Below are 26,767 nucleotides of genomic sequence, written 5' to 3'. Positions count from 1 at the left end.
ATGATGAAATTCCCACTCTTCATGTCGAACCGACGCAAATCGATTTAAATGAAGACAGCACCACTGTTCTTGAGCGAACATTCATGAAGCCTCGTCGTAGTGGGAGGGTTTACAAGAACCTAGTTCGCTATGGTTTGGATGGTGAAACCAATATGGTTGTTGGTGACACTGGTGACGATGATCCATTGTCTTTCAAACAGGCAATGGCTAGCCCTAAAAAGGAGCTATGGTTCGAAGCCATGAAATAGGAAATGGATTCCATGTACTCAAGTTCCGTCTGGGATCTTATGGAAGCACCTAGTGACTTTAGGGCCATTGGGTGCAAGTGGATCTAAAAGAAGAAATGAGGTGTTGATGGAAATATTGAGACTTACAAAGCTCGATTAGTGACAAAAGGTTATACCGAAAGAGAAGGCATGGACTATGAGGAAACTTTTAGTCCGGTAGCCATGCTCAAGTCCATTCACATCCTCATATCCATAGTAGCCACTCTCGACTATGAGATTTGGCAAATGGATGTCAAGACAACTTTTCTTAATGGGAAGCTTGACGAAGTCATTTATATGGATCAGCCAGAAGGATTTAAAGTAGCTGGACAAGAAGGAAATGTTTGCAAGTTGAATAGGTCCATTTATGGACTTAAGCAAGCTTCTCGTTCCTGGAATCTTAGGTTTGATGAAATAATCAAGACCTATGGCATTGAAAAAAGTATTGATGAGCCTTGTGTTTATGAACTGAAGGCAAATCAAATAGTGGTATTCCTTGTTCTTTATGTCAATGATATCTTACTCATTGGAAACAATGTTAAGAAATTATCAGATGTGAAGAATTGGCTGAGCACTCAATTCCAGATGAAGGATTTGGGTGAAACAAGTTATGTTCTAGATATCCAGATCATCAGGGATAGAAAGAACAAACTCTTAGCTCTATCTCAAGCATCTTGCGTAGATAAAGTGCTTGAACGATTCCCAATGACAAATTCCAATAAATGACGTTTATTGTCCCACCATGGAATTCATCTTTCAAAGAAGTAGTCTCCCCAAACTCTTTAAGAGGGAGATGCAATGAGAAAAGTGTCTTACGCATCTGTAGTTGGATGTCTGATGTATGACATGTTGTGTACTAGACCATTTATCTGCTATGCAATGGGAGTAGTGAGCAGGTATCTGTCAAACCCAGGACCGGAACATTGGATGGCAGTTAAGCATATCCTGAAGTATAAGGCAGACTAGGGATTATATGTTAGTCTACAAGGGTGGTGTTCTAAACCCTGTAGGCTACACCGATTCAGATTTTCAGACTGATGTCGATGGCAGGAAGTCTACATATGGAATGGTGCTTACTCTTGGGGGTGGAGCTATGATATGGAGAAGCGTAAAGCAATCTGCAATCTCAGATTCCACCATGGAGGCTGCGTACATAGTCACGTCAAAAGCAGCTAAAGAAGTTCTATTCAGATCTTGGTGTTATTCTAGAAATGGATAAACCGCTTGTGTTGTTTTGTGACAATATAGGAGCATAGCCAACTCGAAAGAACCTCATAGTCACAAGAGGAGTAAGCATATAGAAAGTAAGTATCACATTATTCGAGAATATGTAGTCAGGGGAGATGTGAAGTTTATGAAGATTGAATCTGAAGACAATCTTGCAGATCCGTTTATGAAGACACTACCAGAAGCTACATTTGATAAGCATATCAAGGAAATGAGATTAGTAGAATTAAGGCATTAGTTTCAATTAGTGCAAGTGGGAGTTTGTTAGGGTTTTATTCCCTAATTAAAACCCAATTTCTTTGTAATCTCATGTATTATCAATAAAAGAATAGATATCATTTTTTGACATGGTCAATCATTTTGCTCACATGTTTTATTTTCATGATTAGTTGTTTAATATAAACTTCTATTAAATCTCGAGCATATAGATAATCGTATTTATATGTTCAAAATATTAAGATCAGATGTATTTGTTACATCGGACTGGACCAATATTGACAGTTGATAGGATAAGTAAACATACCGATATTATCTATTCTAGTCATATCATATAGTTGACCATAGGTCAATTCAATATCAATTCTGAGTTGTTAGTATTCTAACTGATTATATTATTTGAGTTCTTTGACTTGTTCGTTACCAGCTTACCCTACGGACTAGCCCATACTTACATCTTGGGAACTCGGTAGTATAATTGAGTGGGAGTGTTAATCATATATATGAACATCTATAGCTTCTGATGAAGACGTGAAATGATGGTTTCCTTTTATTTTGGTTAAAGGTGTTAAATGATAGAGATCTCATTTCAGTAATTTAATTAGTTTACTAAAATATCATTTACAAGGAACTAAGTGTTTTAAGGATAAAATACAATGAGGGGTAAAACGGTATTTTAGTCCCATCTCATTGTAGACCATCTATAGAGGATTGAGTGACAATTATTGTTGTAACAATGGATAATTAATAGTGTCACAAGGAATTAATAAGTTAGTAAATTTATTTGTTAGATTTATGATAACTTATTGGAGCTTGATTTCATAGGCCCATGGTCCCCACTATACCTTGGATAAAATCATTTAGATAGTCTCAATTAATTGATTTAATTATCAAAGTTGACCAGGTCAATTTTGGATAGTTTCACAAATTTATATAATTTTGAGAAGAAAAGAGAAATTAAGGCAGATTAATTAATTAAGATAAATTTGTATCTAAATTAATAAATAAGTTTAAATCAAGGTTCAAATTATATATAATTAATTTGATAAAAGATTTAAATAATTATTTATTTAATCAAATCAATAGAAAAAAATATAGGCCTTGATTTTAAGTCCAATGGGCTCATAATCAAATGAGAAATTTCACGGGCCTAGAGCCCGTGATAATTTTGACCTAGGGCTGTTAATTGGTGATTATTTTATTAATTTTTTAATTAAATAAATGACCTAATGAGTCTATAAAAGGAATGCTAAGAGATAGTTGAAAACACAAGTCAGATTTCAGATGACAGACACTGGTTTTTTGATAGGTTTTAGATTCTCTCTAAACATAAGTCCTTTTCTAAGCCTTAATGTTATTTTCTCTTCTTCTCTATGTATCCATCTCATATGTTGAGAATTTTCCACTCTAGTCTAGGTGATTCTTAGGATACTTTGGAAGACTGTGAAGAAAATTGAAGATCGGTTCAGTTTCTTGGTAATACTTTGTGACAAAAAGGATACAAGGGTTAGAGAAACTGAAGGAAAGTCTCATTTATTCCGCTGCGTATAATGTTAGTATTATTATCATTATTTCTCTTTGAATTCAATTTTAGAAATATATTCTAGGTTATCTCATATTAATTAGTTTAATATTAGATCTACATGAAAATTAATAAAGATCTTGTATATGTTTTCCCAACAAAAACCCCCATTAACATGCGAAGTAAAATGTCTTTTGTTTATACAAAATCAAAACATCACTTTGGGGCTTCTCTTTTGCATTTTTAAATCATTGGTTTACCATTACCATCTCAAAAATAAAAAAACAGCAAGCATATATTTATCAAAATTATATCTTTAATCATGTTAACACATAACCTAACATGTTTCTACACTTGAACAATTCAAGAATACATTTAGTCATGCAAAATCAACATCAAAATCAAAACAAACTTACACCATAATGCATGCTCATGTCAAATTCTATACAACCTAATAACATGAAATATCACAATTAACAATATGCTCATTACCCCAAAATAGTAAAGTAAAGTCAAGAAAACCAAACAAATTTCACAACCCTTTAATTAAAATACTAGGCCGAAACCTATATCATGTTTCTATCTCTTGTTGTTTCCAAACCCAAAGAAAAACCTAGCATACTCCTATGATCACAAATGACAACATGTAATACAAATAAAAAAATATACAACTCAACATGCAAAAGGATCCCTTGGCTGAATATTACATGTTCCAACAACAACAAACCCCTTGCATGTTTTCTAAAAATTAAGAGACAATCAATATCAACATATATTTTGCAGAAAAAAATCCCATCAACCATATAGTAATAGGATTTCTAACCTATCATCATGCACCAAACCATAGCTTATATAAAAACAAGACTTTTCATACTATAAATTTATTAAAATTTCCCATAATAAATAATGGAATTATTCCATAAATCAAGACCATAACACAAAAACAATTAACCATAATCATTTAAACATATTTTCTCTTGAAGACAAGAACAAACAAGAATCAAGGTAACAAAACAACAAAAATAAGGTTGTAGATTTCCATTACCTCTCTTGCTAGAAATCAAGTACCCAAAACAAATGGCCATCCTCTTTGAACAACCTAGGGTTTTCGAATCCCATATCAAGAAAAGAGAAGAAAATTCTTAGGATTGAGGAGAAGGAACTTAGACCTAGAGGATAAAAAACAAAGAACCATACCTAGCACAATTTTGAACCTCTCATCTTCTACTTCTCCTTCTTCTCTTGCACGATCTCTCTCTCTCTCTCTCCCCTCTCGCTCTCTAGATGTCTTGGCCAGCCACCATGCAAATGAGACCAAGACAATTTTTCTTTTCCTTTTATTACCCAGTGGTTGAGTACCCTAGGGCTCTAGCAGAAAAATGTAACTTCAATTTCTTCTTTAATTTATTCCTTGATTTCCTATATTTCTAATAAAGGGTGGTGGACTTTCCTCTTCCCATTCAGTTCCATACTAATGTGGGAATCTTCAAAAATATGGAAATAACTCCCTAGCTTGCATTCACACACCTCACACCCACTCTCCCTATTTCTTTCATTTTCTTTTTCTTTTTAATTACTTAAGTAAATATAAAAATAAAAGAAATAATGAATGGGAAAAACTATTGCATGCTCACCATGGAACAATGCACATGCACACACACAAGTGCTTAAGTGCATCTCTACTAACCATGCACCTTCGTGCACATAACCAATACTCAAGAAAGCTCTTAAAAATAAAATAATTAAATAAAACAATTAACAAAAATTAAATTCACATAATTCCTACTAAATAATTTCAACAATTAAAAATAATTTCTAACACTTAACATTTAATAATAAAATAAAGCACACAAATTAATAAAATAAAATAAAAAAATTGGTGCGCTACAATATACCATCCTTAAAAGGAATTTCGTCCCGAAATTCTTTCTTGCCAAATAACTCAGGGTATCTTTCTTTCATGTCTTCCTCCAAATCCTATGTTGCCTCTATTTCCGTGCTATTCTTCCACAGGACCTTAACTAATGGAATCCTTTTGGATCTCAATTCCTTGATTCCCTTTTAGATGATACGCTTTGGTTGCTCATCATAACTTAAGTCATGCTTAAGTTGTAACGACTCATATATCAGAAGATGAGAGGGATCTGACATGTACTTATGCAACATTGAGATATGAAAGACATTATGCGTTTCGGCTAGTGGTGGGGGCAGTGCTAAACGGTACGCAACTTGCCCAACTCTGTCCAAAATCTCAAATGGACCTATAAATCTCGGGCTCAATTTCCTTTCTTCCCAAAACACATAGAACCCTTCATTAGCAAGACTCTCAAGAACATAAGCTCGTTAACTGAAAACTCGATGTCTCTTCTCTTAAGGTCGGCGTAACTCTTTTGCCTACTTTGAGAAAAAAACATCTTTTGGTGAATCTTCTCAATTGCCTCACTGGCTTCCATAATAGCCTCTAGGCCTAAAATCTGCTTATCCCCAACCTCATCCTAGTGCAAGAGAGATATGTTATATTATTTTAAATAATATAATGTTAGATTAAATAATGTGACATAATGTGATTTGTCACAACTTGTAACATATTATTGAGAGTCACAAAAATTGGATACATGTGTGTGGCAAATGTGACATATTTTGGAGTTACAAAAAAAAAAAACTTGTAACTCCCAAATATTACCCAATAATGTGTAGATTTGATATTACACATTTTGATTTGAATTTCTCAAAAGCCATAAGAGATATGGCTGTTAGAGATGTGATTCTAACTCCCATAATGTGTATGGAAGTTACAAAATCAAGTGGGAATGAATTTGGAACGTTTTGACAAATTTGGAAAATTGGTTGTTGAAAAAAGGACTTAGGCCGCTGCCTATGTTTTTCAGGCCGCAGCCCAAGAGGCAAAAAACATCGTGGGTCGCGGCTCATGTTTTTCAGGCCGCGGCCTGAGCGGCTGACAACATTTTCCAAACTTCAGTTTTATCCAATTTTGAACATTTCCAACAGCCAAGCAACTCCCAAATCTCTATTTTAATTTCATAAACATCCAATTAATCATTGGTAACAGCCATGGGGGTTGGTGGAATTTAAAATTCAAAGGGTGTCTCAAAAAATTCTATAAATAGGAGCCTAATGCTCACTTGTAAGACACACCAATTTCCATCCACAAAGCACTTGGCTGGAAAATACACTATAGAGGCTTGATAATTCCAGAGAGTTATTTCCTAGAGAGATCCCTTAGTGCTTAGAGAATAGGGGGAAATAAGCTTTTGGACAAAGGTTTTGAACCTTGTTCAAGTTGGTGATCCCCACTACTTTACACTTTGGTTGTGTGAGAGTTTGTTCTTTTTATTGGTTTTATTTTCATTATTTTGATCTTGTTGATCTTATTTACTTGTATTATTATTGTTTGAGTTTGTAATCTTCTTCTTCTACATCTTTCTATTTACTTGTATTTTGAGCAAATGAGTTGTAATATTTCTTTAATCAATATTATCTTGTCTATTGTATTTTTTGCATGGAGTTGTATTTTGGTTTTTCCATGTTTCCATTGAGTATAAATATATATTCTCTAACAATATCTACATATGCATCCATAAAACATCTCATAGGGAGCCATCATAATAGTGGATTGATAGCTATTGTTATAGGAGAACTCCATCAGGGGTAGATATCGACTCCATGACTCTGAAAATTCCAACGCACAACATCTCAACATATCTTCTAGAATCTGAATAGTCCTCTCAAACTGCCTATCAGTTTGAGGATAAAAATTGGTACTGAACTTCAACTTTGTACCCATAGCTTTATGCAATCCTTTCCAAAAGTTCAATGTGAACACTGACCCTCGATAAAAAATAATCGACTTTGGGAACCCATGAAGTCTCACTATTTCACTAACAGACAACTCTGCATACTGATCCCCCAAGTAGGTGGTCTTTACTGGTAGAAAATGGGCAGACTTAGTGAGCCTATCCACTATTACCCAAGTAGAATCATGATGTTTTGTGGTCCTAGGTAACCCTACCACAAAATCCATTGCTATGTCTTCCCATTTCCATTTCGGAACATAAAGTGGCTGAAGTATCCCTGCTGGCCTTTGGGGCTCTGCTTTAACTTTCTGACATGTCAAACACCTGGCAACAAACTTAGCAACACCCTTCTTCATTCGAGGCCACCAATACAACGCTTTAAGGTCTTGGCACATCTTTGTCGACCCTAGATGTAAGGAATAGGGTGTTGTATGCGCCTCTTTCATAATACTTGCCTTAATCTCGTCATTGTTAGGCACACAGATCCTATCCTTATATCGCAGCAATCCATCATTGGTCATAGTGAAATAATCACTACCCATTTCCTGTACCAAAGCCTCTTGATTCATTAGGGTCTCATCCACCTTCTACCCTTCTTTAATCTGCTCAAATAGCGAGGGCTGTAGAGTGAGGTTTGCTAGGCCTCCTGTTACTAACTCAATATTGGCGTTAATAATCTCATTCTATAGAAGTGTATCCATTGTGCTGAGAGTGTCTTATGGGGCTTATGTTAGACACTTCCATGTTATCGCCCACTGGATAACATTGGCGATAACATGGAAGTGTCTAACATGGAAGTGTTGGGGTTTGCTATATAACAACTATAAGCCCCAAAAACATAAAAATGTTGGGGGTTGATATATAACAACTATAAGCCCAAAACATAAAAGTGTTAGGGTTTGTTATATAACAACTATAAGCCCCAAAACATGCATATATCGTAACACATAAAATCATACTATAGCATAATCATAACACTTTTATATAAACATAGCACATATCACATAAGAACTATCCTACTTTCCTTACCAAAATACCGGGATGATGAGAACAAGGTCGAGATTTTGGAACACTCCTAAAAACCATTAATAGAGAGGTGGGTGTTCTAAAAGAAAAGAGATGAAAAGAATGAACTAAACCATCGGGAAGATACTTACCAACAAGAACCTCAAGTTCAAAGAACTTAGATGCCTAACCAAGAATAAAGAATACTGAGTTAGGATTTGAGTAGAGAAAAACTATAAAAAAAAAACTAAGGAAATATACAGAGATGAACTAGGAATAGGAATACCTTTGATTGCTTTATAACCAAACTATACCTCGAAACTGAAATACACTATAAATCTTACTTCCCAAGTGTTTGATAATCTTATAATGATAAAGCTTATAACCCCAACCCAAGTGTTTAACACTCTAAAGTAATCCTAGCAGCTTATAGGCTCTGAACTCAGCTTGAAGAATGAAGAAATGGCTGGGTACTAGGTCCTATTTATAGAGTTCAACAATGAAAATATCTTCATTTAGCTTAAATAAAATAATTGCTTTTTAATTGAAAAACATTTGAATAATCGTTCAGCAGAGGCTGAAGACTCAGTTAAAAAGATTCTGGCTTATCAAGAGGTTTATGGAATAAAATGAGCTCGGTTTCAAAATCATTTGAAAATATAGCCCTAGAGCCGATATATTGCCTGGGCTCATATTCCCGAGGCTCGTCAAAATGGTCGTGCGAAGTTACGTGTTTTCCATATCCCTGTATAGCGATATATTGCCCCTTAGAGCTGCAATATATCGGCATACGCTGAAATATTATACACGTAATTACACTTTTTCAGCCTAATTTGAATTGAGTAAACAGCCTTGACTAAGTCCTTTAACGATTTCAAAGCTGCTGGCAGACTCTAGGATTTTCAAATATTATTCTTAATAAATTATTCCTAAAAAATACTTAATTTCTCATTAAACATACATCTGACAAGTGTTATTATCTTATTGGGTCTATCTAAACCTTATAGTATAATAAATATCATCTCCATAATCAGTCATATTAATCAAACCTTAGGTTATAATTAATATTCTTAAAATATAGGTTAAACTTATAAAATCTACAAGTGTTGCTACGAGTGCCCAACTAAGTCCTGACTTGAACCAAAATCCACAATAATAAACATACTATAACTATTACTAGCTATTACTATTACTACTATCTAACTAGCTAAGTAAAGTTCTTGGACTCTACACCTTCCCATTATGCATAAACAAGCAACCTAAACCATTCTTAGATGCATCACAATACACCATGAACTCTCCGCCCTCTGTGGGAACACAAAGGATAGGTGTAGAGATCAACTTATCCTTCATAGCTTGAAAGCTTTGTTCACATTTCTCAGTCCATGTGAACTTTTGATGTTTCCGGGTTAAGTTGGTCAAGGGTGTGGCAATCTTAGAGAAATCCTCGACAAACTTCCGATAATAACCCGCTAACCCTAAGAAGCTTTGAACCTCTAAGGCATTCCTGGGTTGGGGGCAGTCTTTAATGGCCTCGATCTTTGTTAAATCCTCTGCTATTCCATTCTTGGATACTATATGCCCTAGGAAAGTCACTTGTTCCAACCAAAATTTACACTTAGAGAACTTAGCATAATGTTGGTGCTCTTGTATTCTATAGAGTGTCAACCTTAGGTGCTTCTCATGCTCCTCCTTAGTCTTTGAGTAGCTAAGGATGTCGTCTATAAACACCACTACGAATTTATCCAAGTAGTCCTTAAACACTTTTTTCATCATCTCCATGAACATCATTGGGGCATTAGGGAGTCCAAAGGACATCACTAGGAACTCATAATGTCCGTAGTGAGTTCTGAAAGTTGTTTTAGGAATATCTCCTTCCTTCACTTTCAGCTAATGGTACTCGGATCGCAGATCAATCTTTGAGAACAATGTTGCCCCTTGTAGTTAATCAAAGAGGTCATCTATCCTAGGCAAAGGATACTTGTTCTTAATCGTGACCTTATTGAGTTCTCGATAATCTATGCACATTCTCATACTTCTATCCTTCTTTTTCGCAAACAGAACTGGTGCCCCCCATGGTGAATGACTAGGTCATATGAACCCCTTGTCAAACAATTTCTGTAGCTGGGTCTTGATTTCCTTCAACTCTACAGGTGCCATTCAATAGGCCGCTTTGGATATTGGTGTTGTTTCTGGTGCAAGTTTGATCACGAATTCGATTTCTCTGTCCGGGGTTAAACCTGGTAAGTCCTCGGGAAACACTTCCGGAAACTCACAAACAATGTGGACATTTTCTAGTTTTAACTCCGTCTCCTTAGATTTATCCACAACATTTTCCAAATATGTTGATCACCCATGCTGCATCATGTTCCGAGCTTCTAATGCCGATATGATGGGTGTATGAAATCCCGTCACTTCTCCCCTAAAAGAAAAAAGTTCCCCTTCGTCCAGTCTGAACTCTACTGTCTTTCGCTGGCAATCTATCGTTGGTCCATATTTGGCTTGCCAATTCATGCCAAGTATAGCATCATAATCTTGTGTGTCTAACTCTATGAGGTCTACTAGGCACTCTCTGCCCTCAACTATTATGGAAGTTAATTGTAACCACTTAGTCGACGACATAATGTCTCTTGATGGTAACATGGTACTAAAACTACTCTCAAACAATTTACAAGGCAACCTAGTTTATCAATTACATTCATAGAAAAATAAGAGTGAGTCGTTCCAGAATCAATGAGGACTCTACATATCATACTAAAAATAGTGAGCTGACCTGTGACAACGGTGTTACTGTTGACTGCTTCCTTTTGGGTCAATGCAAAGACTCTTGTTGGCACTAGATTGTTATTGCTTCCTTGCCCTGCTCCTGCTCTCCACTATGGGCAATCTTTCTTCATATGACCTGCCTGACCGCATTTGTAACAATTTTTGGTGCTTGCCTGACATTCCCCCAAATGTCGACAAGAGCATTTAGGGCAACTGGGGTGCTCAACTTTGTTGTTCTGGCGGTTTCCGTTGTTACTATCACTTTTGTGACTGTTACGGTTGTTATGATTGTTGCCATTTGTGGTCGGGATCTAGGCCTCTTGTCCTTCCATATGACGTCCTCTAAGTACTATGCTTCAAGAGCCTTATACAAAACCTCAGCATAACTAACCACCTCAACACTGGTCATCTGGACATCTCTAGCAATCATGGGCTTAAGTCCTCTCATAAACTTTTGGACTCGCATGGCCTCAGTTGGTACAATTTCAGGTGCAAACCTAGCCATCCTGTCAAAATTATGAGCTTAATCGGTAACGAAAGGTTTCCTTGAACCAAAGTCACAAACTCATCCACCTTGGTTGATAGTACAACTGAATTGTAATACTTTTTGCCAAATGCTTGAACAAAATCTGCCCAGGTCATAGTGTTAAGTCACGAGTTTGCTTCACCACGTCCCACCATATCCTTGCATCCATCTTGAGTATGTGAGCTGCACACGAAACCCTTTTATGGTCGTTCAACTCCATGTGGTCAAAGATAGCTTCTACTGACTTCAACCAATCTTCTGCCACCATAGAGTCGACTTCACCTTCAAAACTAGGTGGGGCTTGCTTCCTAAAGTGTTCATAGACTGGCTCAAAACTGTAAGCCATTGGCAATGGTACAAGTGGTGGTACTGGAGGCTTAGGCTATGCCAACGGTACTTGGGGCGCTTGGGGTACTTGGCTGGCTTGGGCCAACTCCTCATCCCTCTGTCTCAATTGTTCCCTAAATCTTGCTATTTCTGCAGCCAAATCCACAGCTGGTGCAGCTGGGGTTGCTGGTTGGGTCGGTGGCATTCTCATTTCAAGGATTTCTGCAACATTTAGGTTTGTAGAGGCTCTTTGTCCTCAGCCTCTTCCTCTTCCACCTCTTGTTCCTCTTCCTCTTGATGACATTATGAAATTCTATGTCACCAAAAGAAAATCATGTGAGGAGATAAATCGCATCGTGTTTTGGTTACCTAAAAGCTAATCATGAAATTTGTCATACATACTCACATCCACACATCATTTAGAGTTTGCAAGAGAGAGAAATATAAAACTATAATATCCAAATTTTTCTCAAAAGTACCCCATAAATCAAACATCCAACAAAGTGTCAAAATAAAACCATAAAAAGAATCCATAGGTTTTTAAATGTGTTTAAGGAAGTCCTATTTTATTTAAATAAGATTTATTTATGGAAATTTGAGACGGACTCTAGTCCTCGATTGTGGACTTGTCCTCTGAATCGTAATCGAAGATGTTTTTCGAGATGTGGAAGTAGTCAGGGGCGTTAGCTATCGCTTGCATCCTGATGCTCACTTTTGGTGTGGCGTGTATTACTTCTTGACGTGCCATTTCCCCTTCAATGTCATGTACCATCTCATAACATTCCTCCATCTCTCCATCATCCTTCCTAACTAGGACCGCCTCTAAAAAATTGAATTCATAGTTGTCCACAAGGTCATAAATAGTGTACTCGATAGTGTCGAAGTCCAAGTCATCCTAGACGATGTCATGCCATGCTATGGTCAACTGAAGGAGAGCCTCGGGGTATATTGACAGTGATTCCCTCGACATCCAATATTGCTCAATGGGCCAAAGCAGCACTCCTTTCTTGTTAATCATTCTCTGAATACACTCGAATACTACTGCAGTCGTCTTAAGTATATCAATCCTCCAATCTTCATTATCCCCGTTGAGTTGCACTTTAGGTATAGCGCGGATCTCTTTAAGTAACTATTCTTAGTGGTCCTAATGATAGGAAGCATCTTTCTATACTGCAATTACAAAACTAAATATTTAAAACAAGAAAAACAAAAAAAAATTAAAGCAACTACTTACGACATAGTGATGTGAGATTTTCCCGTCTTTAGTATGTATGTGGAGGGTCGTTTGAAACATGAACGACCGTCTCTGAAACCATTTGTAAAGAGTGCCCTAATCTATTACAATATAAAACATCGCTCATCTCACATGAATTAGAAAAGTACAATTTTAAGGAAAAGTTTAGTGGGGCCTTGTTAAAACATGCAACCAATAGTTTGAAATATAAATATTATGCCTTTATGCAGTATTTGGAAATAAAATAATAAGTTTTACTGAAATAATTTGAACAAAGTTCATAACACAAATTTCTTAATTATTCTTGGCGTTCATCTTGATTGTTATTCGTTCATTAAACACCCCATGCCATACATAGACGTCGGAACTCCCCCCATCACTTTGCGTGTCAAAGAGAAACCCTATTGTTTACCTAAAATGGGGAAAAGTAAGGGGGTGAGCTAAAAGCCTAGTAAGGAAGTACAAACAAATACAACAATATCAAAGAAAACACAAGAAAAACATATTCGTATCGTAAACTCAGGGAAAAACATATCATATTCATACTCATAAATCATAATAATAATCATAATCGTTGTCATAGTCATACATCATAATCACACTCTTTGTGATCATGGCACCCCTATTACTTATGTCTTATCGTGAGGTAACCAGCAAAAGCATAAACTAGTAAGACCTCCTCTATGAGGTAAACAAGATCCCAGGTCCTCGAATAACCTCGGTACGTCCACCCTATGAGCTATGTCATATCCTTAGTAATTCCTTTGTTCTGTCGCGTTTAGCACGCTAGAAACCTATTGCTTATCATACATCATACAAGCGCATGTATAACAGTTCATATCAAAACATAGAATTCACACTTTCCATAGCACTTGGCTTATCACAACATATGCTTTTCATAACACTTTAACTTTAGCAACATAACAATTCATACATTTCATAACATAATTAATAGAAAAATTCTAACTAACTTCCTTACCTCAAGTCCAAGCAAAAGTATAGTGCGAGTATGTCACAACGAGCCTATAATAATAATCAAACGTTTGTCTTTAAAATCACGTAAGAATGCACATGCCCAACATACATATCCCATGTGTGCATGGGCCATGCACACTTGGCACAAGTTGCACCACCACTCTATTCATACAACAACGTCACATAGAATCATAAAGAATAATGTCAATTCTTCCAATCAACCCTTCATAGGTACAAAACAAAAATCATATGGTTGAATAATAGGCGTATGTTTGAACGTAAAAATACACTTGCATGTAGCATGCATACGTGAGAGTGTTCTTAAAATTAACGTTTAAAGTCGATAAATTCTACATGCTCATTTCATTGCCTTTTTCTTAAAAATTCAGCAAGCATAAATAATTTTCCACCTAAGTAAATACTACATTATTCCTTTAAATCACACATTTGTCATTCTTAAATTCTATTACGAAAATTTAATTTACTAAACTAATTCCTTAACTTTTGTTTGTGTAAAATAATAACCCCATTTATTATTTAATAAAATTTAAAAGAACATGACAAAATTTTGTAGTTACTTATAATTACTAAATGAATTTCTTGATCACCTTTTAAAAAAAATAATTTCACTTAATTATTTTGCAAATAAAATCTGCATAATTATAAATGAGAAAATACATATTTAAGGTGTGGAAAAATCACATTTATCATATATGAAATCTAAGACTTAATTTATTCGAGCACATGCTTTACTTATTTTATTTAAAAGATTTCTCCTCTTAATAAACCGAAAATTCCAGCAAGCATTTTATTTGATTAAAATCACATAATTGAATTAAAACCATATTTTCTTTCACAAAATATAAAAATATCTGCATGTGTTTATTTTGATAAAAAAAAAACCCCATTAACATGTGAAGTAAAATGTCTTTTGTTTATATAAAATCAAAACACCACTTCGAGGCTTCTCTTGTGCATTTTTAAATCATTGATTTATCATCACCATCACAAAAAAAAAAAAAAACAGCAAACATATATTTATCAAAATTACACCTTTAATTAGGTTAAAACATAACCTAACATGTTTCTACACTTGAACAATTCAATAATACATATAATCATGCAAAACCAATATCAAAATCAAAACAAAAACAAACTTATACCATAATGCATGCTCATGTCGAATTCTATACAACCTAATAACATGAAATATCACAATTAACAGTATGCTCATTACCCCAAAATAGTAAAGTAAAGTCAAGAAAACCAAACAAAGTTCACAACCTTTTAATTAAAGCACTAGGCCGAAACCTATGGCTTGTTTCTATCTCTTGTTGTTTCCAAACCCAAAGCAAAACCTATCATACTCCTATAATCACAAATGACAACATGTAATACAAATAAAAAAAATATAACCCAACATGCCAAAGGACCCCTAGGCCGAATTCTACATGTTCCACCAACAACAAACACCTTGCATGTTTTCTAAAATTTAAAAGAAAATCGATATCAACATATATTTAGTAGACAAAATCCAAGCAACCATATAGTAATAGGATTTCTAACCTATCATCATGCACCAAACCATAGCTTATATAAAAAACAAGACTTTTCATACTATAACTTTATTAAAATTTCCCATAATAAATAATGGAATTATTCCATAAATCAAGACCATAACACAAAAATAATTAACCATAATCATTTAAACATATTTTCTCTTGAAGACAAGAACAAACAAGAATCAAGGTAACAAAACAACAACAATAAGGTTGTAGATTCCCATTACCTCTCTTGCCAGAAATCAAGTACCCAAAACAAATGGCCATCCTCTTTTTACAACCTAGGGTTTTCGAAACCCATATCAAGAAAAGAGAAGAAAATTCTTAGGATTGAGGAGAAGGAACTTAGACCTAGAGGATAAAAAACAAAGAACCATACCTAGCACAATTTTGAACCTCTCATCTTCTTCTTCTTTTCCTTCTTCTCTTGCATGATCTCTCTCTCTCTCTCCCTCGCTCTCTAGATGTCTTGGCCAGCCACCATGCAAATGAGACCAAGATAAATTTTCGTTTTATTACCTAGTGGTTGAGTACCCTAGGGTTCTCTCTAGAAAAGGTAACTTCAATTTCTTCTTTAATTTATTCCTTGATTTCCTATATTTCTAATAAAGGGTGGTGGACTTTTCTCTTCCCATTCAATTCCATACTAATGTGGGAATCTTCAAAAAGATGGAAACAACTCCCTAGCTTGCATTCACACGCCATGCGCCCACTCTCCATATTTCCTTCCTTTTCTTTTTCTTTTTACCTTTCCAAGTACATGCCCTGAACACATATAGCATACAACAACATTCCATAAAACATTAGCAATCAAGCAAACATATTTAACCTCATTTCCTTGGCACATTGGTGATTCCTGAGATAAAAGAGAGTGTGAACTTGCTTAGAGTCAACCTATCTCCATGGAATAAATAATCTTGTTACCAAACTATAATCATTGAAAGATCTAGCTTTATAACTCCAAGGCTACCCCAAGATTAATACCCTATGCCACACACCTCATATGTTGCATGGTCATGCATATGCGTCCAATATTATATTATTTTGCTACAATATTCTACAACATTATCAATGATAATTTCAAACCCAAACCTACCAAAATAGCTTCTACAACGCAATAATTCATTTCTTAGCTTATAAATATATTGTTAACTATAAACTTAACGAAAAGAACTTCTCAAGGAAAAAACTTACAAACTTGATTCCTTCTTTCTTTCCTCTTTCAAGATTTCGAGCCCCTCTCCTTCTTCCTCCTTCTCTTCTATCTTTCACGCCCCCTCCTTCTTCCCTTCTCCTTCACGCCTTCTCCTTGTTGGTGTGAGGAAAAGAGAACTAGAGCATCTATATTTTTAGGCTCCTCCACCATCTTCTTACAATCTCTCCATTTAATACCAAGATCACCAATCACCTTCCTTAATTTACTCAATTTTGAAATTCCCTCTCTCAATGAAGAAGAAAATCTCATCAATCCCCTTTCTTAAGCTTTCTTATGTATGAACACATTAATTCACAAATATTCAAACCCTTCATTCCCTCCACTTTTGACAAAAAGAATAACCAATGTAGTAAATAAGATAGTAAATAATTAAAATAAGTAAACAAATAAATAAAAGAATAACCAAAATAGTAAATAATTATAATAAGTAATTAAATAAATAAATTAAAGAATAGCCAAATAACATAATTAAAAGAATATAAGAAAATAAATAATTAAATTAAAATTATGTGTGTGTTTGGATATTACAATTATTCATTGTGATGGCACATGGATACTCTAAAAATATATTTTATTCATGTGAAATCTATTATGTTATGTCTTTGGGCTACAAGTGTTGTTATACAATGTCAAAATAGACCTATTTAAAAGGCATGTGTTGTTGAAATTATGTTGATTACATTTATTCCACAAAATTGGAACTTTGGAAAAATTCTTGGCCAAAAAACAAAAAAACTAATTGTAATGGAATATCTTTCAGAGAATATGGTACCCCAATAAGTACTTCCCCCATGGTTTTCGAGACTCATGGATCGACAAGGAATAAGGTTTCAGTAATTTTGAGTCGTGGGTGGAAGCACTACAAGAAAAAATGCTTTTAATAACACCGAAAATGTGTTATCAAAACCTACGATAACACTTTCTGATGTGTTAAGACAGACTATGTTATCGTAGGTCAGGGTACTTTACATAACACTTTATCAGTGTTATACAGATGTGTTATTGTACTGTCAACGATAACACAATTTCTGTGTTATTTTAATATATAGATAAGTGTTTAATTATGTTATTTATAGTCGATTATATAACACTTTTTTTATGTTATACTACACTTTAGTATAACACTTTTTTTGTGTTATGCTATACTTTAGTATAACACATTTTTTGTGTTATGCTATACTTTAGGATAACACTTTTTTTGTGTTATGATACACTTTAGTATAACACATTTTTTGTGTTATACTACACATGTGTTATATTAGCTTAGAGAAACATAATATTTTTTTACTTACACAAAACTAGGAAATCAAATATGAAAATTGAAGCCAAATAAGCTAACATAAATAGATTTTTATTAATTACTCAAATGTAATTACAATATTTAGTCTACTAGTCTAGGCTTAAGAAATCATATTACAACATAATTTATGCCCAATTCAAATTCCTTTATCACTAAATACAAAACAAGAAATGTATACAAAAATTAGTGAAATGCATTCATCCATTCTAAAGGCCTCAACTACAAATGTTGTCAAGAATTGCTCCAAAGAAATCATCTCAATATACCTGCACATTGTAGAAGGCAAATTAGAGTGGCTATTAACTGAGATTGTATGATATACATGTTATGGCAATGTACTAAGTTTTTTTATGAGGAAAAACAAAAATCAAACATGTAGAAGGCAATCAATGAGCTCATGCCTGTTCTATTATGGGAAGATATCCACCAACATTAGGAAGAATGGTACCATCTTTTAGTATTCCACCTTCGCCGCCAACTCTAACAGCGATATCATCGCGCCCCATCATGTAAAGGATGTCATAGATTTGATTCACAGAATGTCTAGCATCAGTCCAGGCATTTGTGTTGATAGTCACACCCTAATAAAAAAGAAAAGGAAAATTCTTATGTGTCACTATGTTGTAAGTTGGTTATGTACTATATATGGTTCGAAAATAAATTAGCTTTTGAAGATAGATTTTTTAATGAGAATTAAGAGAGCTCAAAAAATTGGAGACTTTCGGAGCTAAAGTCAGAAAAAGCAAAGCAAGAAGCTTTTAAAAGTAAAAGATGTTATTATAGTAATTGGTAAGACACTAGGACCAAGTTAACTGCCAGCATTGAATTATTTGATCCGACATTATGGTCCTAAGGCCAAGAGTTCTTTTATCCTTTGACCATATATACGTAAATATTAGCAGGACCAAATATTTGAGAGATTAAGGTCCAGAAAAAAGCAGGGTTTTTTATTTTACTACTTATCATCATCAATACCAGAAGAAAAGAAAAAGAAAAAGAAAAAAAAGAAAAGAAAGAAAACTCAATGACTTGTTTTCAAGGATTAAAATACGTAACTGTCAATATGGAGACAACTAACCTCATTTTGGCATGTTGAAGTAAATATGTTAGATACTGATACAAGGCAGTACTTATAAACTGGAGCAACTGGATCCAAGGCTTTTTTACTTGCCTGAGAAACAAAAACAGGGCAGTACTCATATATTTCAGTTGAGGAAACAAAACTAAGTAGACTAGCAAAAACAGAAGACAAATATCATCATCGGGCCAAAAAAAAAAAGTTCATAATCTAAGAAGCAAAGATGGGCCAAAATAGATATCGACAAAATCAAATCCAATGTAAACAAGAATGCACTGCAAACAGGCTCAAGTTACTTGATACAAAAGCATCAAAGGCATTGTCAAGTGGTGTTCAAAAACATGCATTATAAAACAGATTAATAATAAAGGTAATCTTTAAATAATTCTTCCTCTAATCTATTAACAGGTGATAAAGCAAATAAAGCATTATAAAATAGAGAATAACAAACTTGGATATTCAAAAGCCCTCAGATCTCATAAGCTAATATGGTCATTAACAGTGTACATGAGAATTTTCATTATAAGCCTTAAGAGCACTCACAATAGATTCTGTAAAATAGACTTTTTCTGGTGAAAAAGTAGAGAGAGAGAGAGAGAGAGAGAGCAATATATATGTATGTATAGAGAGAGAGAGAGAGAGAGAGAGAGAGAGAAGGCTTATAATGCAAAACCATGAAACTGCTTCTGAAAATTAGATTTTCCATCACAGGGCAAATAAGCATGCAAAGAAAGTGAAAACTAACAAAAAAAAATGACAATATCTTCATATTATTACATAAGGCAATAAAATATATATTTTGTAGCTGTAAAAAGAGACCATTTTAATATTTAAATGCCTTCCGAGATTAATGCTAGAAATTTCATGAACATTGAAAATTCATTAAGAACCAATCACATCTTCAAGGTTTAAACACCACCACTTTAACCATCACCTTTGGCATTCACCACCACCAACAGCAAACACAGATCATCATCACCACAGCCAACATGAGAAAATAGTAATAAATAAATAAATAAAATAAAATAATGGATCATGGTGAGAACCAAAGATGGTGAGAGTAGAAAAGATGGAGGCTCAAAATGAAATCAATGCACATATCAATACAAAAATAAAAGTTTTCATCATCAGGCACAAAGTAATCTAGAAACAAAACCAAGTACCATGACTCATCATAGTTGTAACAAGATAATGCAGTCTTTGTAGTTACCCCAACTGGTCCTGTAACTAAGAGGACGTTTTTCAGCCTATCCTCCTCATATTGGCTTCCTGAATTAGAGTCACTTTCAGAATAGATATAATCATCTTTTTCCCTATCACTTGTATCACAATCAATATGATCCTTGCATATTTGAAACTCTCTTTCACGCCATTGTTGTAGCCACCCACTCAAGAGCTTCACAGATTCATCATTACCACAGACCTGCAGGAAAATGTTTTTTTTCTCCAGTTTAAGAGACTCAAGAAACTTCTAAATGTACTAGTCAAAGAAGAAATAGTCCAAGAAATCTAACCTCCATGGCAGTTTTTGGCTTGTAACTGTAAGTCCATAAGCTATTCCTTGGTTGATTACCACAACCAAAATAGTATGACTTCATTCTGCAATAAAATGCAGCTATAAGCTTAATAAAATATCTAGATAGACTAAACAATTACAACTAAGAACAATGCTTAACTATTCAAACACATTATGATAATCAATTCAACACTATTGGAGCTAATAAGATAAAAAGTACACACATAAGATATCGTATGATTAAACAAACAATGGGTGAAAGCAATTAAATGAAACACATTTAATATTGACTCTACTAAAAAAGCCAATGTAAAAATTAACAGCTACAGAAAATTTTATTATTTTTACCAAGAAACTATAATAATTGTTATGCAGTATTCAGGAGGGACTCAAACCTCAAACCTTGTGGGAGCAAACCACATGCTAGACTATTTGAACTGTCCTCCGGAAATCTTCCACATGCCTGATCATTTGAACTGTCCTCAAGTGATCTACTTCCCTTCCTAGTGTTTAGCTTTCTTACCACACTAGTAGGTCCATTGAAGGAATCAACTTTATTTATCTCACTATCCTGCACAATAATTAATTTGTAATGAGAATCACAGGATGACAATTACAAAAAAGAAACAAATTTTTACTGAAGCACCTGCATCTTAACATACCTCTGTTTGATCATCAGTTGGAAATGTTTCATAAATACAATCTTCTTGAATAACACATTCTGAAAAAACATTATCCTGAAAACTTGATGCATTGTCGGGGTGTAAAATGAGGGGAAACTTTTGAAAACTTAAGCACTCAATGGAGCCTTCAACAATTGATTGGCATGTGCTTTCTAGGTCACAAATATTTCTCCTAAAGATCTCCTCAGAAAATTTCCAGGTGCCCCAGTCAAGGGGCATGTCAGTGTCCTGTAGCAGAAAGTTTTAACAGAACTCAGAACAATAACTGCAGTCTCAGTTTCCGCAACTCGAAAATTACCATAATAGCAGTAAGAGCTAGCCTGAGATAAGCTTACCTGGCTTCTTTCAAATACATGAATCAGGGCACAAGTCTTCTCTTTATTTTGCCTACCAACTGCTAACTTTTTACCCTCTACATCAATTACCCCTCGATTTTTCTTGTCTTCCTTCCAAGATGAAAAAAAGGGATGAAGTTTTTTTTCCTGCAAACATCCGTGAATTTTCTTGTTGAAAGTGAACGAAGGAAACTTAGCACCACATCAATAGGTAATGTGGAAATCAAAGCTAATAACTCGAGTTAAAATCTTGCCATCATCAAACCAACATCACTGTAATTGACTATATTTTGAGAAGCTAGATTAAGGAACAACACTAAAGAAAAAAAGAACGCTGAGGGACTATAATGCCTATAATTGATTGAGTTCAGAACAACTTTATTTTGTTGGAGGTTACAAAAGAAGCAATTGAAAAGAGACTAGTTACACAGTGAACATTCCTTAAGGCAAGAGATCACATTGACTAACCTGGGCTGTCCCTCTAACCGCAAATCAGGCATAACAACAGCTACATCTTCCGTCTGTGTATTTGTTGAATTTTTCTTTGGAGTACTATTTGCGGATCCTCTTCTTCTCGCCTGCCAAAAATGCAATTAAAAAAAATAACTGAAAGTTCCAATTCACATGTCTCTTTGCATCATTCTGAAGAAGAAGAAGAAGAAGACATGGAATCAATCCACTCAACTACAATTCATTTAATTTACCTTTCGAGAAGCTGATCCCTGAGTAGGTGATTTTCGTTTAGGGGTTGTCATTTGCGCTTGTTTATCAGGGCTAACAACAGTTACATCTTTGCTCTGTGTATTTGTTGAATTTTTCTTCGGAGCATTCAGCATCATGCGCAGATCGTTTTCCTTTCACCTCCCAAAAACACTGTTCGTTTTTGGGTACATCATAATGACCAATGGATATCACCCTGACCCGCTTAGGTGATCAGTATGAATTTAGACTGTGATTGTGATATTGTTTAATTAAATAAATAGATAATTAGAACATGTACATAAAACAATACTTTTGTGTAAAGTTTCAAGAGAAACATGTACATAAAGGTAAGCAAAACGAGACAACTTCCTTGCTCAATGGAATTCAGAAAAGCAGATAGAATCAAACTTAGTGACTGAATTAATAGAATCAATTCTCATTAAAGAAGTAATGATACAAATGAGTATATATACAGAAAAGACAAAAACAAATTACACCAACTATTAAAGCAGAAACTACATAAATAGGTAAACAAAGATAACAAATAAGAGCCTACCTTTTAACTGATGTAACAACATCTCCAGATGCACTGCCTTCTGGATCCAAGACCCCACTTACCCAACTGGTAAATGCATCAAGAAAAAAAATTCCCTCAACTGGTAATAAATGTACCTGTTCTAGACTTGCATCCATTGAAGCATTCCTTCTAATAGGGGAAAGAGCTCCCACGTAATGCTCTCCAATCTGCCTAATATCATTACAAAATAATACATTAACAGCAAAAGTTAAGCGTTTAATCAAAGAATTAACTCTTGTGACAATGTGCTTCACCATCAAACCAACTTAAAACAAACAAATTGCATAGGGGAAAGAGCACTAACTCACCAGCCTATCTGTGAAGAATCCAATTAAGCTATGAATGATAGCACTGCCTAGTGGCTTTGAAGCAAGACGTCCAAGAACTTCCGCAAGAAGAAGGGTACCTGAAGATGAGGACATAATCTATGAGATTTTCAGATTAAATTAAATAGATAAAAACTTGTGGGAAAAAAGAAAGAAAGTGGTTAACTGCCAGGAATAAATTGAAGCACCTGTTGTACAATGCAGATATACCAAGGAAAAATAACTATGCTACTCAAAAAGAAGCACAAACAGAACAGCAGTTTCCAAAACAGTAAGAAGAATGAATTTTTAAAGTTTAGAGTAAAAATTCACTAGTATAGTCTAAACTAAAAGTAGAATCTATGGGGCCATATTTAACAAAATCACTATGCAATACAAAATGTGACCACTATGTTTCCAACTTTGTAATAGTTGTGGAGTGAACACCATTTAAACAAAAATCTAAATCTTTGTTAATTTTTAATGAATTCAACTTCAACTTACCTCTAGCTCGAATGACATTATTTGTAGTGGTCAGATACATTTCCATCTCTTTGACCTAAATTACAGAAAACCAGATATAAGAACATAAATCAATTAATTATAGCTGACAAGAAGGTAATTTATTCTTACCAGTGTTTCAATAGTTATCAAGTCATTCTTAACGAGTGAAGTGATAGAATCCAAACTTGCAGCCTGCAGTAACACACAAATAATAGAACTGAGTATACTTATCCTTGAGTAAAATATATAAAGCACCACGAAGATAAGTATCAAAACGCATAAAGCAATTGCCTCAGCCCTCAATACAATTTTTATTTACTTATTTGTAGGTGAAATCTTACAAGTTAAAGTTGCACATTAGATTAAGTAATTCTCAATTGTATAAAAATGCTTTGGCATACATCTCAGACTTAAATTGTTATTGAAGATAAAACTGCTTACAGTTTACAGCAAAAAATAAAATAACGAAGATATAAATATTTTTTGAAAGAACTTGACCTAAATCACTTGCAGAAAAAAAAAAGACGACATTAGTAGCAGAGCCAACATTCCCATCAAAGAAGCAGAGGCAACTAGAAAAATAGCAGTGATCAAATTACTTTCTCAATAAAATTAAAATAAATACTAATCACACAAAATTTAAACCATTATTATCACCAACGGCAACGTTTTGTTTCTACTCCCAGCTCAATTAATCAAATAATGTCACATACTAGCCAGAGTTCTGGTTTTTGCATAGTGCTTTTCTCACTTCCACAACAAATTTGAGCACACCATCGTTCAAGTTTTTAAAACTCTAAAGAAATACCAACCTTTGCTCTTTTTGCGCTGGGGATCTACCAATTTCCCCTGTACAGAAATTTCAGCCTCACGGGCCTGCTCATAGATGACATAATACAAGCATTAGTAAAATATAGAAGCACTTTCTACTTGAGTGAGAATTTTTGTCTGCATACAATCAAAACCCAGTGAAGTAAACTACCCAATGAAGGAAATCAACCCTGAAAAGCAAGAGCAGAAACAACACAAACTAGGGATCCAAATGCATATTCATCTGATGCTAACAAATGATGCATTGCATGATAGCCTTGGTTGAGGATCAAAATGCTGGATAAGCCTACACAGTTTTAGGAATGTAAAAGGCTCAAGGGTAGAAAACTACTTATGGAACCATCGGTTGACATCTAATGCAGTGAATACATACTTGAGCAGAATACCAATATTTTCCACAAAAAAAGAAAAATAAAACGTCGTAAGGAAAATGAAAAGAACCTTTCATCTTCTCCTCAACGGCGTAAGCTTGGTGGTGGCCCGCGAATGGAAGTCGCACTGGGTCGAAGGCACGCAGAGGTGGGCTCGCACCTGGGGTCACTTGGTTCGGGGGTTGGGTTCACATGTGCCTGAGATTTGGAGCTTGGCTCGGAGAAAAACGGGTGTGAGGATGGTGGTTAGGTGGTCGGAGCTGAGGATGATGGTGGTTACGGGAGTGCGGCTAGGGCGAAGGGAAGAGAGAGACGAGAAGGAGAAGGGGAAAAAAGGGAAAATGAGAAAGAGAGAAGACTCCGGTCCGAGATAGTGAAAATGAGAAAAATTTGCCTCTTTTTTTTTTCACTTGGCGCTTTATTTTTAATTTGCCGCGCGTGTGACTTTACCCAATAACTCTATATATATATACAATAACTCTTTTCAAATACTATTATAATAATGATGAAATACTATTATAATGATGTGTTATGGTAATGGATGTTTGATGTAGTGAAGGTGGCTCACAAAGTTGTCAAATCTGGGAGATGCCCCATTTTAGATGATGAGATGGACAAGGAGAGGCGATTAAAGTGAAAGGCTAACACACAATGTGCTCTATATATATACAGTAACTCTTTTCAAATACTATTATAATGATGTGTTATGGTAATGGATGTTTGGTGTAGTGAAGGTGGCTCACAAAGTTGTCAAGTGTGGGAGATGCCCCATTTTAGATGATGAGTTGGACAAGGAGAGGCGATTAAAGTGAAAGGCTAACACACAATGTGTTGAAGCTAGGGACTTTTTGTATGACTTAAGTGAAATTATTTTCAAACTATTGAAAACGTCCAGCTTGGTAAGGGAACAAATGAGGGGTGTTGATGCAGTTATTGAGAAGATTACAAACCTACTAAATAATCTGTAATCTTTGGAGGAGAGTATTACTTCTATAGACTGACCTCTAGCATTGAAATCATGCTAGAAATCACAATACAAGTCCTTTTAAGAGTAGCAATTTTATTATTAACCTTGTATCCGTAAGAATCCATTTATAATATTTTGAATTGGTTAACCGAAAATATTTTGTACTTAGGTTAGAACAATATGTCAATTTATATGTAATTTTGTCTTACTATAAATTGGTGCAGTTGTTCCGACCAAAGAATTAGGTGATACTTTATTTATCATGCTATTTTAAAAGTACGTGGCACGACTTGTGTATAAAATATGCACTAAAAACTATCTATTATTTTGACTCATCCATATTTTTTCTCTTAGATTAAATCTGAATTTCATTGCGCAAGTTTAATTTTCTGTAAATAATCTGTATGAAGAAACAAAATATTAATCACATTTTGTAGTAGGAAGGGACACAGTTGATACTATGTGCTTCTCAAACTTTAAACATGTCATTTTAACTAAAATTGTTTTATTTTGCAATTACTGCAGAATAACAAGTAATTTATTTTTTAAAAGAAAAAGTAACCGTCAAAAATTAAATTTGTTCACTGATAGAATGAAAGTTGTATAATTATTGTTTCCGAAACCACACAAATTAATATTAATCTATCTTAAATATAATATATACATTTCTATAATTATTTATTAGAAAAAAAATTATGTATTCATTTATTTTGTTAAGAAAATATGTCTGATAGGAAATTATTTTGTATTAGAATATTATTAACGGGGTATACCATTAACTTTGTTCACCTATTCTCATTGAATGATAGAAAGTGTAGGTTCTAGTGAGGTACATTGAATGATAGAGTAGAGCAGAATACTCTACCGATGGACATATTAGAACCGGATAAAAAATTGTATCCTCTTTGTGACAGTGGATCCCTATACCAAAGGTCAAAAGT

At 34.5% G+C, this 26,767-nt stretch overlaps 1 protein-coding gene and 1 long non-coding RNA gene across 2 annotated transcripts; both read right to left on the bottom strand.

Annotated features, from left to right (window-relative positions):
• Window positions 1-18,266: 18,266 nt before the first annotated feature.
• LOC133789673 (uncharacterized) lies at window positions 18,267-22,887 on the bottom strand. Its single transcript, XR_009873657.1, has 3 exons — window positions 22,828-22,887; window positions 19,036-19,128; window positions 18,267-18,538 (listed from the first exon to the last, which is right to left on the bottom strand). It is a non-coding gene; the product is annotated as an uncharacterized LOC133789673 (long non-coding RNA).
• On the bottom strand, window positions 20,069-21,203 carry LOC133789570 (uncharacterized). The gene is made up of 4 exons (XM_062227375.1): window positions 21,198-21,203; window positions 20,947-21,122; window positions 20,550-20,634; window positions 20,069-20,458 (listed from the first exon to the last, which is right to left on the bottom strand). The coding sequence occupies exons 1-4, from the start codon at window positions 21,201-21,203 to the stop codon at window positions 20,069-20,071; spliced, it is 657 nt and encodes a 218-aa protein (XP_062083359.1).
• Window positions 22,888-26,767: the final 3,880 nt, after the last annotated feature.

The sequence above is a fragment of the Humulus lupulus genome, chromosome 7 (genome assembly GCF_963169125.1).
Source record: "Humulus lupulus chromosome 7, drHumLupu1.1, whole genome shotgun sequence".
Classification (NCBI taxonomy): Eukaryota; Viridiplantae; Streptophyta; class Magnoliopsida; order Rosales; family Cannabaceae; genus Humulus; species Humulus lupulus.
This window is presented reverse-complemented; position numbering and strand designations above follow the sequence as displayed.